The 18,900-nt window shown below is 42.8% G+C and overlaps 1 protein-coding gene across 2 annotated transcripts in view; it reads right to left on the reverse strand.

Moving 5' to 3' along the window:
* Positions 1–18,900, reverse strand: part of RAPGEF3 (Rap guanine nucleotide exchange factor 3) — a 139,753-nt gene that overhangs the window by 57,421 nt on the left and 63,432 nt on the right. For both annotated transcript variants that reach the window (XM_073663173.1, XM_073663174.1), the window contains one exon: positions 6,571–6,677. In XM_073663173.1, coding sequence (XP_073519274.1) covers positions 6,571–6,677 — 107 coding nt within the window. The remainder of the gene's footprint in view (positions 1–6,570; positions 6,678–18,900) is intronic.

Genomic DNA, 18,900 nt, shown 5'->3' on the forward strand with positions numbered 1-18,900 from the left:
TGGCCAGCCACACTGTGGAGTAGTTGGATGCATGTGATGGAGCATTGTCCGGCATGAAAATCATGTTTTTCTTGAACTATACCGACTTCTTCCTGTACCACAGCTTGGAGAAGTTGTCTTCCAGAAACTGGCAGTAGGTCTGGGAGTTGAGCTTCACTCCATCCTCAACCTGAAAAGGTCCCACAAGTTCATCTTTGATGATACCAGCCCATACCAGTACCCCACCTCCACTTTGCTGGCGTTTGAGTCGGAGTGGAGCTTTCTGCCCTTTACTGATCCAGCCTCTGGCCCATCCATCTGGCCCATCAAGAGTCACTCTCATTTCATCAGTCCATGAAACTTTTGAAAAATCAGTCTTAAGATTTTTCTTGGCCCATTCTTGACGTTTTATCTTATGTTTCTTGTTCAAAGGTGGTCGTTTTTCAGCCTTCCTTACCTTGGCCATGTCCCTGAGTATCGCACACCTTGTGCTTTTTGATACTCCAGTAAGTTTGCAGCTCTGAAATATGGCAAAACTGGTGGCGAATGGCATCTTGGCAGCTTCACGCTTGATTTTCCTCAATTTATGGGCAGTTATTTTGCGCCTTTTTTGGCCAACACGCTTCTTGCGACCCTGTTGGCTATTTGCCATGAAATGCTTGATTGCTTGGTGATCACGCTTCAAAAGTTTGGAAATTTCAAGACTGGTGCATCCCTCTGCAAGACATCTCACAATTTTGGACTTTTCAGAGCCCGTCAAATCTCTCTTCTGACCCATTTTGCCAAAGAAAAGGAAGTTTCCTAATAATTAAGCACACCTTATATAGGGTGTTAATGTCATTAGTCAACACCCCTCCTCATTACAGAGATGCACATCACCAGATTTACTTAATTGGTAGTTGGCTCTCAAGCCTATGCAACTTGGAGTAGGACAACATGTATAAAAAGTATCATGTGATCAAAATACTAATTTGCCTAATAATTCTGCATGTGGTGTACAAACTCCACGCAGATGTTATACTTGGTATGTTCACATGCTGAAGAAAATTTCCCCTGTAGATTTCATTACAAATCCACAACAAATGGGCAGACAAAATCCACATGTGATATTTGCGGATTTCATTTCAGATTTGACTGCAAAAATGTCACACATATATTACAAAACATAAAATAGCGTAAACTCTGCAATGAAAGTTCACTCAAGATCAGGGTTCCTGCAGATTTGAAATAAGCACCATGCGTTTATTTTTGGGCAGATTTTTTTTCTGCTATGTGTGAATGGGATTTTAAAACCCCACTAACTTGTACTGTACTGTAAACTTTTGCTGGTCACAAGTCCACAGACAAACCTGAACAAATGAACATAGCCAGAGGTTGGAGTACATTGTAGGGCCTCATTCAGACATCAGATTTTTTTGATGTAATAGAAAAATGAGTTTCATCAGTGATTTTCATATCATCAGTTTTTTTCACAGATAAGAAAAAAAAGTTTCTCCGGCTTCTCTTCTATCAGTCACTGAAGAACAGACCGCAAAAGGATGAAGACTTTCATTGCTGAGTCTGATCTGACACTCGGATTAATATCGGACTTGTCACCGCGATTTTGCATGGATCACTCAACCGGCAAAAAAATCACTGACATGTGAACAGGCTCATAGGCTATTACAGGTAAAACAATGAAAACCACATCTAGCACTCGTATGTGAGAAACTGACCTGTGAATGAGCCTTAAATTTGAGAACATTATATATTATGTATTTTTTTTTATTTCACTGATCTCTGGGACCCATAACTTTTTTACTACTGTCGTTGCAATGTGAGGTCTTGTTTTTTGCATTTTCAATTGTTTAATATCTTGAAGAATTTTTTACATGCAGCATTTATTCTATATATTTTTTAAGTGGGATGTGAAAGTTTTCAGTTATTTTTTATGACTTTCACTTAATAAAAAAACTTAACAAAAATCATGTTTTTCTTTATATTTTTTCTGTGTGCATATTTGTAACACATTATTTTGATGAACTTTGTTTTATTTTTGTCTTTATTCCATAAGTGGACTTTTACTATTAAATGTTTTTTTCATCGTAATATTGGAATATCAACGTATTTTTAGATCACGAATGTTTCATGCTGCTAAGCATAGCTTAATCGTATCTCCAAAGGAATACTTCATCAACCGAATTACACTGTGTGCAGAATTATTAGGCAATTGAGTATTTTGATCACATGATACTTTTTATACATGTTGTCCTACTCCAAGCTGCATAGGCTTGAGAGCCAACTACCAATTAAGTAAATCTGGTGATGTGCAACTCTGTAATGAGGAGGGGTGTTGACTAATGACATCAACACCCTGTATAAGGTGTGCTTAATTATTAGGCAACTTCCTTTCCTTTGGCAAAATGGGTCAGAAGAGAGATTTGACGGGCTCTGAAAAGTCCAAAATTGTGAGAGGTCTTGCAGAGGGATGCAGCAATCTTGAAATTTCCAAACTTTTGAAGCGTGATCACCGAACAATCAAGCGTTTCATGGCAAATAGCCAACAGGGTCGCAAGAAGCGTGTTGGCCAAAAAAGGCGCAAATTAACTGCCCATGAATTGAGGAAAATCAAGCGTGAAGCTGCCAAGATGCCATTCGCCACCAGTTTTGCCATATTTCAGAGCTGCAACGTTACTGGAGTATCAAACAGCACAAGGTGTGCGATACTCAGGGACATGGCCAAGGTAAGGAAGGCTGAAAAACGACCACCTTTGAACAAGAAACATAAGATAAAACGTGAAGAATGCGCCAAGAAATATCTTAAGACTGATTTTTCAAAGGTTTTATGGACTGATGAAATGAGAGTGACTCTTGATGGGCCAGATGGATGGGCCAGAGGCTGGATCAGTAAAGGGCAAAGAGCTCCACTCCGACTCAGACGCCAGCAAGGTGGAGGTGGGGTACTGGTATGGGCTGGTATCATCAAAGATGAACTTGTGGGACCTTTTCGGGTTGAGGATGGAGTGAAGCTCAACTCCCAGACCTTCTGCCAGTTTCTGGAAGACAACTTCTTCAAGCAGTGGTACAGGAAGAAGTCGGTATCGTTCAAGAAAAACATGATTTTCATGCAGGACAATGCTCCATCACATGCATCCAACTACTCCACATCGTGGCTGGCCAGTAAAGGTCTAAAAGAAGAAAAAATAATGACATGGCCCCCTTGTTCACCTGATCTGAACCCCATAGAGAACCTGTGGTCCATCATAAAATGTGAGATCTACAGGGAGGAAAAACAGTACACGTCTCGGAACAGTGTCTGGGAGGCTGTGGTGGCTGCTGCACGCAATGTTGATCGAAAACAGATCAAGCAACTGACAGAATCTATGGATGGAAGGCTGTTGAGTGTCATCATAAAGAAAGGTGGCTACATTCATCACTAATTTTTTTGGTTTTTGTTTTTGCATGTCAGAAATGTTTATTTCTAAATTTTGTGCACTGATATTGGTTTACCTGGTGAAAATAAACAAGTGAGATGGGAATATATTTGGTTTTTATTAAGTTGCCTAATAATTCTGCACAGTAATAGCTACCTGCACAAACAGATATCCTCCTAAGATAGCCAAATCTAAAAAAAACCACTCCAACTTCCAAAAATATTAAGCTTGGATATTTATGAGTCTTTTGGGTTGATTGAGAACATAGTTGTTGATCAATAATAAAAATAATCCTCTAAAATACAACTTGCCTAATAATTCTGTACACAGTGTATTAGGTTGTTGCGAGAACATGACCTATGCATTCTTTGGCCACTAGATGGAGCCCTTTCCAAAACCATTGAAAGGATATACTACAGGCAACATAATTATTTACACCCTTCAATCTTTGGACATTTTTATGTTTTAATGTGTAACAATGAATTACATTGAATTTATTATATTTGAGGGAATCTGTAACAATTTACTGTAAAAATATTGGGGATGTATTCCAAGTCTTGGTAAAAAAATTTTTTCTTTACTCCATATAAATTTTAAAAATACATCCAAGGCAAGTGAATAGAAAGTGATGCGTTTCGAACGCACTTTAACGTTCTTTGTCAAAGCGTGGCTTTAAGGGAATCTGTCAGCAGGTTTTTGCTATGAAATTTGAGAGCAGAATAATATAGGGACAGAGACCCTGATTCCAGGGATTTGTCACTTACTGGCTGCTTGGTGCAGCTTCTCTACAATCCCTGTTTTCTCTGTTATAAATGTAGCCATGCTCTTTATAACCTGCCCACACCCAATTGTCAGCTTCCTGTGTACACTGTACATTGTCAGCAAGCTGCCAATCAGTGGTGGAGGCAGCGTTAGGCTATGTGCCCACGATGCAGAAATGCTCCGGATTTTTTCCTGAGCGTTTCTGCATCTCCCTGGCAGAAAAAAACGCATGCGGATTGTACATGCGTTTTCCTACCAGGGACATGCGGAAATGGAGTGTTATTCACTGACATTTAGGCATGAGGGTTGACAAGCGCTTCCCAAGCGATTAGCATCACTTGGAAAGTGCTTGACAACTAGGTCACACTATATAAATCCATGCAACCAGCAGGGATTTATATAGTGTGACCCGAGAGTGTGGTTAAAAAAAAATAAATAAATGTATACTTTACCCTCCGATGGCCCCCAGTGTCCTGCTTTACACTCCGTTCTCCCTTGCCGACAGCGGTGGATTGAAAGACCTGCCGACGTCAGCATCGCGTGACCCATCACATGACTCTGACGTCAGCGCAGGTCCTTCAATCCACCGTGAAGTGCCAGGAAGAAAGGAGGAGCGCAGCGCGGGCCGCCGGAAGGTAAGTATACATTTATTTTTTATTTTATTCTTTTTTTACAGATTTTTTAATGGTACCTGGGTGTGGAGGAGAGTCTCATCTTCTCCACACTCGGGTACCATCCGCACATTAGAACGCGCCAATTACGCAAGTACAGATGCAGTCTTGCGGAATTGGCGCGTTCTAATGCAAGTCAATGGCGGCAAAAACGCTGCGTTTCCGCAAAATAATTGTTAGTGCTGCGTTTTTTTCCGCAATGATAATCCGCAGCTGAAATTTCCGCAGCATGTGCACGGCACATGCGGATTATCATTGGGGAGCATTGCTGCCCTTCTACCATGTGTTTTTAATGCGTTTCCGCAGCGTTTCCTAAGCTGCAAAAACGCTGCAGAAACGCATTAAAAACGCATCGTGGGCACACAGCCTTATACTGATTAGCTGGTCTGTCGTGCACGTGAGACCTAGTCCTGCAGTGACAATCTATTTCTGATAAAAACACTGATTGTATTGAAACTACAGCACACAGCCTAATAAGTGACATGACCTTGGAATCAGGGTCTCAACTCCTACATTATGCTGCTTTCAGATTAAATAGCAAAAATCGGCTGATTCCCCTTAAAGGGGGTGTCTAGTACTTTAATATTAGTGGCTTATCCTTAGGATATGTAATCAATACCAGATCAGAGGGGGGGAGGGGTTACACCTGGTACCCCCACTGATCGGTTGTTCTCGGTGCCTGTGGTGGCCACATGTGATCAGTTTCGGAACGGAACAGCACAGCTCCATCAACTGCATAGTGGCTGGGGCTGGGTACTGCAGATTCACTACTACTGATTTGAAAATGGATATATTACCATTTAAGAATATTGCATATGAATATGAACTATATCATATTATGTGCCTATGAATTTGAACTTAAATTGAAGGAAATAGTTAATTTCCAAAACGCGTAGGCTCCTTCTTTGGTCTCTCTGGTTCACCGTATGGACACACATTGAACTTGTAAAACACATGGTGAGGACCGCCTATTTATTTACTCTCATTTTAGGACGTTACCCACAATATGCTGTATTCATATATTATACCATTTATTTAATATGAGTTTTATACTGAGAACTATTGACAACCATGTATGTAGATCTTGGTCTATAAACTGTCAACTCTGGTGTTTGCTTGGAATTGCTTTTTTGGCAGTTGTCTTCTTTTTTTAATTTGTTGATCCTTTTGTAATTGTGAATTGTTAGCAACTTCTAGAAGTTGCACTTCTAGGAGTTGTCTATTATGCGGGGCATTGCCTTACAAGCAGTTGCCATTAACATACTAATAGCACAGAGATTTTTCTGCATGTTTTACATTTGTGATAGCATATCTTAGCTATGTATGCCATCAGGCCATAAGATGGAAATTGCTCCTTAAAGCGCTGCTTTATGGTTACTATTGAGAATAGTGAGATGCTGAATTTTCCCCCAGTTCAGGAAATACATATATAAATCAACCTTTAATGTAACACGCACGTTGATATGTGGGGGAAAAGTACTGTTTGGGCGCACGGCAGGGCTCGGAAGGGAAGGAGCACCATGTGACTTTTCGCCAGAATCATTAGTGGATGCAGGTGTTGCTACGGCAGACCCATGTTAGTGTATGTAAGGCCTATGCATGAGAGAATGGCGATAATGTCCGTACAGCACGATGAAATATGTTGGTGCTAGATAATCCATAAGAAATAAATAGGAGACAAAAGAATGATACAACAGTATGGGAAAAATGTTTTAGTCTGTAATTTTGGGGTATAAGGACTATACCTGTGATTCCGAAAATGGTGTTTTCTATCACGCATCAATGCTGGTGACATGGCAAGAACATAGGTATGCAGGACTTTAGCCGCTCTCCAAACTTTGTGTGACACCACCTAGAGGAACAGAAGGGTATACCATCTTCAGGACATGACAGGCCACGTTATAAAGACTGAAGGTATGATCTGGAGGATTGAGTAATAACATTGCTATGCAGTAAATACATACTCAGGGTTTTGTTGAAAGCGCACAAGGTATTTACAATGAAATGACTAATACTGATACTAATAACGATGATTCTTACCTGGCAGCTACAAAGTCACTAAGTCAAAGTCATAAGGGTTAAGCGTCATTTCTGTATTTCATGAGTCAATGGCATTTATAAATGAGCACAAGGAAGAATGAAATCATGGTGAGAAGCGCTTTATATACATGTAGTTGGCTGTTTGGAACTGCAGAAGAAGCTAAACTAAGCAAAGTACACAAAAGTCTCTCTAGGAATGTGTGGAAAAGCCCAAACTCCTGCAGAATGATGTCTGCACACTAAGAAGATCCACTTTAAAGCTCATAGAATAATAAGGCCTTTTTGTATTACATATATACATAGTTGAACATTACTGAATTAGAATGAACAACATTCAGCTGTGTGCACACGATGCATTCCTTATGTATTTTTAGCAGCGATTTTTTCAAAAATGCTGTAAAATCGACTGATTTCTACTGCATATTTTTGGAAAATTGCGGTACAAAAAAAGTATTCTGAATGCAGCGTGCACACAGGGCCTTAACCCCTTCAACCACCAGCCTGTTTTCACCTTCCTGACCTGGCCAATTTTTACAATTTTTCTGACCAATTTTTGCATTTATTTGTGAAAATCTTGGAATTTTTGTGAAAATTTTGAAAATTTTGAAAATTTCAAGCTTTTCATTTTTATGCCCTTAAACCAGATAGATATATACACAAAATAGTTAATAAATAACATTTCCCACATGTCTACTTTATATTAGCATCATTTTTTAAACATATTTTTTTATTGTTAGGAAGTTAGAAGAGTTAAAAGTTTATCAGCAATTTCTTAATATTCCAACAAAATTTACAAAAACTATTTTTGTAGGGACCACATCACATTTGAAGTGACTTTAAGGTGCATATATGATAGAAAATACCTAAATATGACACCATTTTATAAACTGCACCCCTCAAATTTCAGAATTTTGAGAATGAAAGATCAGTATTCGAGGAGAAAGAAGCAGATTTCTCTGATAAGATACTTTATACAGTCATGGCCAAAAGTATTGAGAATGAGACAAATAGTAATTTTTCCAAAGTTTACTGCTTCATTTTGTGTAATGGCAATTTGCATATACTCCTGAATGTCAAAGAGTGATCAGCTTAACAGTAATTACTGTACTTGCAAAGTCAATATTTGCCCAGAAAATGAACTTTAACCCCCAAAACACATTTCAACATCATTGCAGTCCTGCCTTAAAAGGAGCAGCTAACATCGTTTTAGTGATTGATCCATTAACACAGGTGTGGGTGTTGATGAGGACAGGGCTGGCGATCAATCAGTCATGATTAAGTAAGAATGACATCACTGGACACTTTAAAAGGAGGCTGGTTCTTGGTATCATTGTTTCTCTTCAGTTAACCATGGTTATCTCTAAAGAAACATGTGCAGCCATCATTGCACTGCACAAAAATGGCCTAACAGGGAAGAGTATCGCAGCTACAAAGATTGCACCTCAGTCAACAATCTATCGCATCATCAAGAACTTCAAGGAGAGAGCTTCCATTGTTGTCAAAAAGGCTTCAGGGCGCCCAAGAAAGACCAGCAAGCGCCAGGACCGTATCTTAAAACTGTTTCAGCTGCGGGATCGGACTACAAGCAGTGCCGAGCATGCTCAGGAATGGCAGCAGGCTGGTGAGAGTGCTTCTGCACGCACTGTGAGGCGGAGACTCTTTGAGCAAGGGCTGGTTTCAAGGAGGGCAGCAAAGAAGCCACTTCTCTCCAGAAAAAACATCAGGGACCGACTGATATTCTGCAAAAGGTACAGGGAGTGGACTGCTGAGGACTGGGGCAAAGTCATTTTCTCTGATGAATCCCCTTTTCGATTGTTTGGGACATCTGGAAAACAGCTTATTCGGAGAAGAAGAGGTGAGCGCTACCACCAGTCTTGTCTCATGCCAACTGTAAAGCATCCTGAAACCATTCATGTGTGGGGTTGCTTCTCAGCCAAGGGAATTGGCTCACTCACAGCCTAGCCTAAAAACACAGCCATGAATAAAGAATGGTACCAGAATGTCCTCCAAGAGCAACTTCTCCCAACCGTCCAAGAGCAGTTTGGCGCCCAAAAATGCCTTTTCCAGCATGATGGAGCACCTTGCCATAAAGCAAAGGTGATAACAAAATGGCTCATGGAACAAAACATAGAGATTTTGGGTCCATGACCTGGAAACTCCCCAGATCTTAATCCCATTGAGAACTTGTGGTCAATCATCAAGAGACGGGTGGACAAACAAAAACCAACAAATTCTGGCAAAATGCGAGCATTGATTATGCAAGAAGGGACTGCTATCAGTCAGGATTTGGTCCAAAAGTTGATTGAGAGCATGCCAGGGAGAATTACAGAGGTCTTGAAGAAGAAGGGGCAACACTGCAAATATTGACTTGCTGCATTAACTCATTCTAACTGTCAATATAACCTAATGGTACTCATAATATGATTGCAATTATATTTCTGTATGTGATATAAACATCAGACAAACACTAATAAAAATCAGAGGCCAGCAGATCATGTGAAAATATAATGTTGGTGTCATTCTCAAAACTTTTGGCCATGACTGTACACAGTTGCTTATTTTCATGTCTACTAATGATTTATGAAATACAAATTAAAACCATGGTTACTATTTAAGGTGATTGTTCTGAAAACATTTAGCAACAAACCACAGGATAGATGATAAAGTCCCTGTGTGAATGAAGCATTAGTAATCCTGTGAGTCTACCACTCCTATAGACAGTAAACAGAGTGTTAGTTGCTCTTGCTTACTATAACTCCATTCAAAGAGGGGAATCTCATTCTTGTGATCAGTCTCCAGCAATCATACATTAATCACTTATCTGTGGATAGTTGATATATACAGTGGTGTGAGAAAGTGTTTGTCCCCTTCCTGATTTCTTATTCTTTTGCATGCTTATCGCAGTTAAATGTTTCCAATCACAAAACAAATTTAAATATTAGACAAAGATAACACAAGTAAACTCAAAATGCAGTTATTAAATGAAGGTCTTTATTATTAAGGGGAAAAAGAAATCCAAACCTACAGGGCCCTGTGTGTAAAATTGATGGCTCCCTAAACCTAATAACTCGTTGGGCCACCCTTTGCAGCAACAACTGCAATCAAGCATTTGTGATAACTGGAAATGAGTCTTCTACAACGGTCTGGAGGAAATTTTGCCCATTTTTGCAAAACTGTTGTAATACAGCCACATTGGAGGGTTTCCAAGCATGAGCCGCCTTTTTAAGGTCATGCCACAGCATCTCAATCGGATTAAGGTCAGGACTTTGAGTAGGCCACTCCAAAGTCTTAATTTTGATTTCCTTCAGCCATTCAGAGGTGGACTTGCTGGTGTGTTTTAGATCATTGTCCAAGTGCGCTTCAGCTTGAGGTCACGAATAGATGGCCGGACATTCTCCTTCAGGATTTTTTGGTAGACAGCAGAATTCATGGTTCCATTTACCAAGCAAGTCTTCCAGGTCCTGAAACATCAAGACAGCCCTAGACCATCACACTACCACCACCATATTTTACTGTTGGTATGATGTTCCTGTTCTGAAATGCTGTACTTCTATGCCAGATGTAATGGGATATACACCTTCCAAAGAGTTCAACTTTTGTCTTGTCAGTCCACAGAGTATTCTCCCAAAAGTCTTGGCAATCATATACATGTTTTCGGGCAAAACTGACATGAGTCTTTATGTTCTTTTTGCTCAGCAGTGGTTTTTATCTTGGAACTTTGCCCAGTATCTTCCTTATGGTGGAGTCATGAACACTGACCTTAACTGAGGCAAGTGAGGTCTGCAGTTCTTTGGATGCTGTTGTGGGGTCTTTTGTGACCTCTTGGATGAGTCGTCGCTGCGCTCTTGGGGTAAATTTGGTTAGCCGGCCACTCCTGGGAAGGTTCACCACTGTTCCATGTTTTCACCATTTGTGAATAATTTTTCCAGACTGATAGATCTCAATTATTTTGTTTCTAATTTGTTCCTGAATTTCGTTGGATCGCAGCATGATTTCCTGCTTTTGAGGATCTTTTGGTCTATTTCACTTTGTCAGGCAGGTCTTATTTAAGTGATTTCTTGATTGAGACCAGATGTCGCAGTAATCAGACCTGTGTGTGGTTAGGGAAATTGAACTCAGCTTCCCAAAGATGTGATAAACCACAGTTAATTTATGTTTTAAGGGGGGAGGGGGCAATCACTTTTTCACACAGGGCCCTGTAGGTTTGTATTTCTTTTTCTCTTAATAATAAAAACCTTCATTTAAAAACTGCATTTTGAGTTTACTTGTGTCTAATATTTAAATTTGTTTTATGATCTGAAACATTTAAGTGTGACAAACATACAAAAGAATAAGAAATCAGGAAGGGGACAAACACTTTTTCACACCACTGTATTGCCTTAAAAAAAGTTTTTTCTAAAAGTAATTGGAGTAATAGCATTTATCAGGGGCTGCAATGAATAGGTTTTTAGCCTTTAAACGGTGGTGCTTTTGGAATGTCTCTAATTTCAAAAGCAATGTATCATCAGAAAATCATGAGTAAGGGTGCTGAGTGCACGAGAAACGTGTAGATGTTCCTATCTATAGACTAATGATGCATGTGGAGATGTGTTAATTATATAGAAATAACGTTGAAGATTTTATAACAATGGATCTCTTCTCTTACCGTACATTCTGATCATCACCGTCAGTAGCAGCAACATTTATGAATAGGGACGAGGCAACTGCGGTCAGCTGGCTTTTTTCCTTTTCCAATCATCAGAAAATGACTTATTGTTTTAATAAAGCATGAAGGGAACCTGACAGCTGATACATGGATCAGAACGTGACTGTATGATTTCAGCCATATATGTTTAACTCTGAAATGTTGCAGATTTCAGAGAAAAACAAGGTTTAATTGCCAAGAGGGACTGAGCTGCACGAGAGACTAGTTGTCCAGGCGGGTCTCCGGCGTCTTCTCCCTGCCCGCTCCCCTGGGGTGACAGGTTTCTCCCTACAAACACACTCAGGGAGAGACCTATCAGTCTTATCAGTGTGGCCCGTGGATTGGGCAGCATGTATAAGTTGTCACGTTCTCTTTAATATATTTTTTAAATAAAATTTGGTAATGTGTTTCTGATATTCCATGTTACTATCTATATTATAAAATAATCCTTTTCACACTGTTTACTGAGCTTTATGATAGACTGACCCGTCCTGTATGTACAGATGATTAGTCCTTTTATCATCACCAGCAGGGTAACATGAAGGTAATGCTTATATATGGATAATGCAGCATCCACTATTCACTATAGGTGATGGTGCCAGCTCACCTCCTCCTCCTTCCTGCATATTGACCTCTGCACAGATCACAGAGAAGGCCTAGAAATATCTCCCAGAGATGTCAAAAAGTCATCTCCAGACAAAAGTTACCTAAATAGTGACTGATGTAAACTAAATCTCAACACTGCTGTGAACAAAGCACAACAGCAGTTTAGGTAAGATGGCCGAGCCATAATAATATACAGAAAACAGTAAACACTAAAAAAGAATCAGATCTACACATGACTGTATCAATAAAGTTTTGTCAAAGGCAAATACCAGGAAGTATCAAAAACAAAGCAGCTTTTTATTTAAAACATGATATACCAAAAAGAGAAAAAAAATCACATGGTCAAAAATGTGATAAAAACTCAAATAACCTAGTCTGCAGCTTCAAAAACTCACCAAGTACACATCATGGGACTGTAGCTTTAAATTATCCTAGTATTAAAAATTGTAAAAATTATTCTAGTATTAAAAAATCTACAATCAGGGCAATGCTCCCTGTGAGAAAGTATAAAAAATAGCTGACCCCCAAAAGAAATAAGACTGTCTCTTTAATACCATTTATAGATGGCTACCCTATAAATAAGTGTCAGTCTAGATGCCTATAAATTGGTGACGCTGAAATAAATCAGATTTGACTGTGAGAAAATATATATATACGTATATACAGTGTATATATACTCTCTCTATATATAGCCATAGCTTCAATATATTCCGCTGCACTGTGCACAGAATGTAGCCTCTATTGCTATGTTCAGATGAAATGACAGATTTCACCCAGGGGGGCGATGCTTAGTTCATCTGGTCTAATCCAGCAGAAGAGCTACTATGGCATAAATTGCTGAGAAAGTTATTGGCTGTGTAAAGGCATCAGATTATATGTGAGGTCGCAGTTTGCCGTGTATGGTCTTGTATAGCTGCGGACTGGTCAGAATGTCCATGCTGACCCCTGTCCGCTGCCTGAAGCACCTTCACTAGTCCATGGAGCAATGGAAAACTGTGATCTGCTCTTCCCTCGAGAATAGATGCCAGCAGAACACAAAATGGGAAGAAGACAAGCTGGTGGATAGTGAATGTGATGCCCTGGGCAATATTCTGCTGGGAAATCTTGGTTTCTGGCATTTATGGACATGTACCATCTGCCTAAACATTGCTGCAGACCAAGTATGCTCCTTCATGGCAACGGTATTTCTTAATGGCGGTGGCCTCTTTCAGTAGGATATTGTGCTCTGGCACACTTCAAAATTGTTTCAAAATGTAATTTAGAGGACTTAAAGGATCTGCTTCTCAAGTCTTAGTTCCAGATACCACAAGACATCTTCAGTAGTGTTGAGCGAGCATGCTTGACACTGCTCGGTACTCGCCCGAGCATCTCACTACTCGGGATGTTCGGCGAGCACCGAGCATTTCCGGGTTACTCGGGCGGGAGCTCGGGTCTCCGCCCTGCATGTTTGGCGCTCTTTACAGAGCCAATGAACATGCAGGGATTGCCAGCCAGTCACTGTAATGCCACAGCCATGTTGGTTATGGGCATTACAGTGATTGGCTGGCCACACAGCGTCACCTCGAGTATTTAAAACCGGGCGCCGCCATCTTGGACACAGTCGCTCCGGATCAGACGGTGTAGGGAGAGTGCTGCTGAGTTAGGGAGAGATTTATACTGCGAAATAGGTAGTGTAGGGTCTCTAAAGCCTGCAAAATCAAACAAACAGTCCTTCTCAGGACTAATATCCATGCCAGATACCAGGCAGGCAGGCTGTATAGGATATGCAGTGGTTATACCAACAAACACTGCATTACAGTCCTGTGTGCTGCTTTTCAAATTGCTAGACTTAGCCCCTGGTCTCAGGGGCCAGGAAAAATTTTTTTCATCTAAATCCTCTTTTTTTGCTCAGTCAGACTGTACAAATACCCATCTTATTAACCTTTTGGTATTCCCCCCCCCCCCCCCCCCCCCAAAAAAAAAAAAAATTGAGTGTGTCTGTCAGTGTTCAGACACAAATATATCTGTTTAAAAGAGTCTGGTGTAGGCCAGATAACTGGAACTGTGGTTTTCCTCTTCCACGGTTGAAATCTGGGTGTAATCCACCTTTTTGCATAAAAAAAAAAACATTTTGAGTGTCTCGCTGACTGTTCAGACACAAATATATCTGTTTAAAAGATTCTGGTGTAGGCCAGAGAACTAGAACTGTGTTTTTTCTCTTCCACGGTTCAAATCTCCTTTTTATTACCCTTTTGTCATTGATAGTGCGAGTGTAAGCTACTTTACTAAATTTACAATGGGCTAGGCGCGTGGCAAGGGACGTGGAAGTGGACGTTCTGGTGATGGTGCGTGCAGAGGACAGGGCTGTGGCCAAGGTGAAAATGTGCCACAACCAACAGCCACATCTTCTCACTCACAGTTCTTGACCGAATTACTAGGGAAGCACACAACAGCACCACTATTGCGAACTGATCAGTGTGAACAGGTTATTAATTGGATAGCAGATAATACTTCCAGTCACCTGGGCACCACCAACTCCGGTCTGTCTTCCACACGGTCAAGTGTTAGTAGCCGTGAGCCTCGACTGCATACGACTTTTCACCCTGATGCTCCTTCCTCCCACCATGCCGAGTGTCGTCAGACAGCAACTGATCCAACATTTGGACACTCTGAAGAGCTGTTCACTGGTCCATTTCCATATTTGGGCCCCTCGCTTGCTCTGCTTGAAGTGGTGGAAGAGGAGATCCCATGTAGCGATGGGCAAATATTTGAACAGCCACGACCAGAGGAAGGCGACGCTGGCAATTTGTCACAAGAGGTGGACAATGACGAGACACAATTGCCACGAAGTGAGGAGGAGGACCGTGATGCGGAAGTAGAAGAGGAGGAGGTGGTGGATAATCTAGTAACCGACCCAACGTGGCAGGAGGACATGCAGAGGGAGGTCAGCAGCACACAGGGGGAGGGAGGCAGAGTACCCCACAACAGGCAGGAAGAAGCAGTGCGGTGGCCGCAGACAGGAGGCGGGCAACCGTTCCCCATAACACCAACACGAGGGACGTTGCCAGTACAACCGGTAGGTCTTCCAGAGTCTGGAATTTTTTTAAAGACTCTGCTGATAACCCCAAAAAGGCCATTTGTACCACCTGCCAGGCCAGCATCAGGAGGGGTGACAAAGCTACCAGCCTGACCAACACCAGGGTCCATGACCAGTGTCAGCGGGTGTCACCACTGCTTCTTCCGCTGTTGTGCGTGTAAGAGAACCCCCTGTTGGGCGTGCAAGGCAATCCCCTGTCCATACTGCATGCAAAGATGCCCCCTCCTCTCAGTCTTCACTTGTTATGGCAGCTTCTCAAGAAACAGCATCAACATCCACGTCCACGTCCCACCGCAGCGTTCAATTGTCCATATCCCAGACATTTGAACGAAAGCGCAAATTCGCAGCCAACGCCCCACAGGCCACAGTCCTAAATTTGCACATTTCACGACTGCTTGCGTTGGAAATGCTGCCTTTTAGACTGGTGGAGACGGAATCCTTCCGCAACCTTATGGCGGTGGCCGTCCCTCGGTACTCGGTCCCCAGCTCACACTATTTTGCCCGGTGTGCCATCCCCGCACTACACAAGCACGTGTCCCAAAACATCTGCCGTGCACTCAACAATGCAGTTACTGGGAGAGTCCACCTGACAACGGACACGTGAACAAGTGCTTGTGGCCAGGGACGGTACATCTCCCTGACAGCACACTGGGTAAACATAGTGGAAGCCGAGACCCAGTCGGACCTTGGGATGGAACACATCCTCCCCACACCGAGGATTGCAGGCCCTATGTCAGTCAGAGTTGCCCCCACAGTGTACAGCTCCTGCGCATCATCCTCCTCCTCATGTTCAGCCTCCATCTCAGATATCACCACATCAGTTACAAGCTGGAAGCACTGCAGTACTGCCTCAGCCAAGTGGCAACAGGCTGTGCTGAAACTCATAAGCTTAGGTGATAAACCTCACACTGCTTGTGAGTTGTGGACAGCTGTGAAAGAGAAGGCAGATCTGTGGCTGAGACCGCGGAACCTACATACAGGCATGGTCGTGTGTGACAATGGCCGTAACCTGGTGGCGGCTCTGAGGCGAGGCGAGATCACACACGTACCATGCCTGGCTCATGTGCTTAACCTCGTGGTTCAGCAGTTTCTTAAATCGTACCCCGAGTTGTCAGATCTGCTCGTCAAAGTACGCCACCTGTCAGCTCATTTTCGGAAGTCGGCTACAGCTTCACCGCCCTTGCTGTGTTGCAGCAGCGTTTGCAGCTTCCAGCGCACTGACTGGTGTGTGATGTCCCCACATGTTCAAACTCTACCCTCCACATGTTGAAAAGGATTTATGAGCAGAAGAGAGCAGTTGTGGAGTACCAGCTGCAACAAGGCCGTCGATATTCAGGTCAGACTCCACACATAAGACCTCAGGAGTGGACCTGGATGTCTGACATATGTACCATACTGACAAACTTTGGGGAGTCAACCAAGATGGTGAGTGGCGATGACGCCATCATTAGTGTCAGCATCCCACTTGTCTGTCTTTTGCAAGGCTCTCTGCAGAGAATTAACGAGGAGGCATTGCAGCCAGAGTATGATGAGATGGATCAAGAAGTCGTAGCGGGAGATTACACACAGCCCAGCCTCATTTCATCCCAACGTGCATTGGGGGTCAATGAGGGAGAGGAGGAGGAGGAGGAAGAACAGGAGCTGGTATCATGCGCTGTAGACGGTAGTACCTGTACAACTGTTATACCATCGGTTCAGCGTGGGTGGCCTGAGGACAGGGGGGAGGAGAAGGAGGAGGAGAGCATGGTCAGTCGTCATCTTGGTGAGGACACGGAAGTCTTGCCCGTTACCAGTCTGGCACGCATGGCTGACTTTATGTTACGCTGCCTTAACCGTGACCCTCGCGTTGTCCAAATGTTGGGTGACAGTCATTACTGGTTGGTGACACTTTTAGACCCCCGCTACAAGGAGAACTTTCACTCTCTTATTCCTGAGGTGGAGAGGTCTACAAAAATGCGGCAGTACCAGAAGGCCTTTGCTGCAGAACTGTTAAAAAAATTCCCATCTGAACACTCTAGCGGCAGAGGTCACAGTTCGTTGCCCAACTAAAGCGTACAGGCGAGAGAGACGTAACTCCAATCCAGCAGAGGCAGGGGAATACTGTCAATGTTCTGGGACAGTTTTCTGAGACCCGCCCAGCTTACAGGCCCTGAGTCGCGGAGTACTCTCACAAGGAGTGGAAAGTTTCAAAAGATGGTGAGGGAGTACCTTGCCGACCGTACCAGCGTCCTCCGTGATTCCTCTGTGCCTTTTAATTATTGGGTATCCAAGCTGGACTCTTGGAATGAACTCGCTCTGTACGCCTTGGAGGTCCTGGCCTGCCCTGCCACTAGCGTGTTATCGGAGCGTGTTTTTAGTGCCGCTGGGGGAATTATAACTGATAAGCGCACTTGCCTGTCAACTGACAATGCTGACAAGCTGACCCTTATCAAAATGAACAAGGGCTGGATTGGGCCAGACTTCTTATCACCGCCAAATGACAGCAGAGTAACATAAAGTCAAATCCACTGTGTTATTTTGGGAGGTGTATTCCCATAGCACCGCTTCACACCCACACATGGGTATACACTTCCTCATTTCGGCTGTTTTTTGCTCTTCTCCTTATCCTCAGCCTCCACCACCACTATACCACCAGGGTGACCGTGGTCCGTGTTGCCAGCATTGCAAGTTCCTCCTTCTTAATTTTTGGCAGCTTTTGCTTGGAAGGCATAGGCAAAGACTATGCGAGACCCACTCCCCAATAATTGGAATAATGTTTTTAATGTGCTGTACTGCATGGCGCTTGTAAGGGGCATTGCAAGTTCCTCCGTCCTAATTTTTGGAAGCTTTTGCTTGGGAGGCATAGGCAAAGACTATGGGAGACCCACTCCCCAATAACTGGAATAATGTTTTTAATATGCTTAACTGCATGGCTCTTGTAAGGGGCATTGCAAGTTCCTCCGTCCTAATTTTTGGCAGCTTTTGCTTGGAAGGCATAGGCAAAGACTATGGGAGACCCGCTCCCCAATAATGGGAATAATGTTTTTAACCCCTTAATAACATCTGACGTACTAATACGCGTCTGTGCCCTGGGACTTAAGAGCCAGACCCGTATTAGTACGTCATGGCGATCGCGCGCGCACACAGGCTGTGCGGGCGCGATCGCCGCCGGGTGTCAGCTGATTGTCACAGCTGACACCCGGTACTATGTGCAGGGAGCGGTCACGCACCGCTCCCAGCACATTAACCCCCGCGATGCTGCGATCGAAGTCGATCGAAGTCGATCGCGGCATTGCGGGGGCAAGGGGAGGTGATCGCCGATACTCACCTCCTCTTCCGGCTTCCAGCGCAGTCTGCAAAGGCTTCCCGGGTGTTGCCATGACGACCCGATGTCGTCATGACAACATCCGGGTCACCAGAGAGCAGGAAGATTGCTTGGACATGCGCAGTGCATCTCCAAGCAATCTTCACACTGTGCACTTCTGACAGCCTTCATGGCATAGGGATGGTGCTCCATTCCTGTGCCATGCAGGCGATCAGAAAAAAAAAAGTGAAAGTCCCAGAGTGGGACAAAGTAATAAAGTGTATAAACTGTGTGAAAGTGGAAAAAAAAAAAAAAAAAAAATGTGCAAAAATATTATAAAAAAATAAAAAAAATAATACACCAAAAATAAAAATATAATGTACCCA

This window comes from Phyllobates terribilis, unplaced genomic scaffold (genome assembly GCF_046119375.1).
Source record: "Phyllobates terribilis strain yellow unplaced genomic scaffold, ASM4611937v1 Scaffold_2__4_contigs__length_985480577, whole genome shotgun sequence".
Classification (NCBI taxonomy): Eukaryota; Metazoa; Chordata; class Amphibia; order Anura; family Dendrobatidae; genus Phyllobates; species Phyllobates terribilis.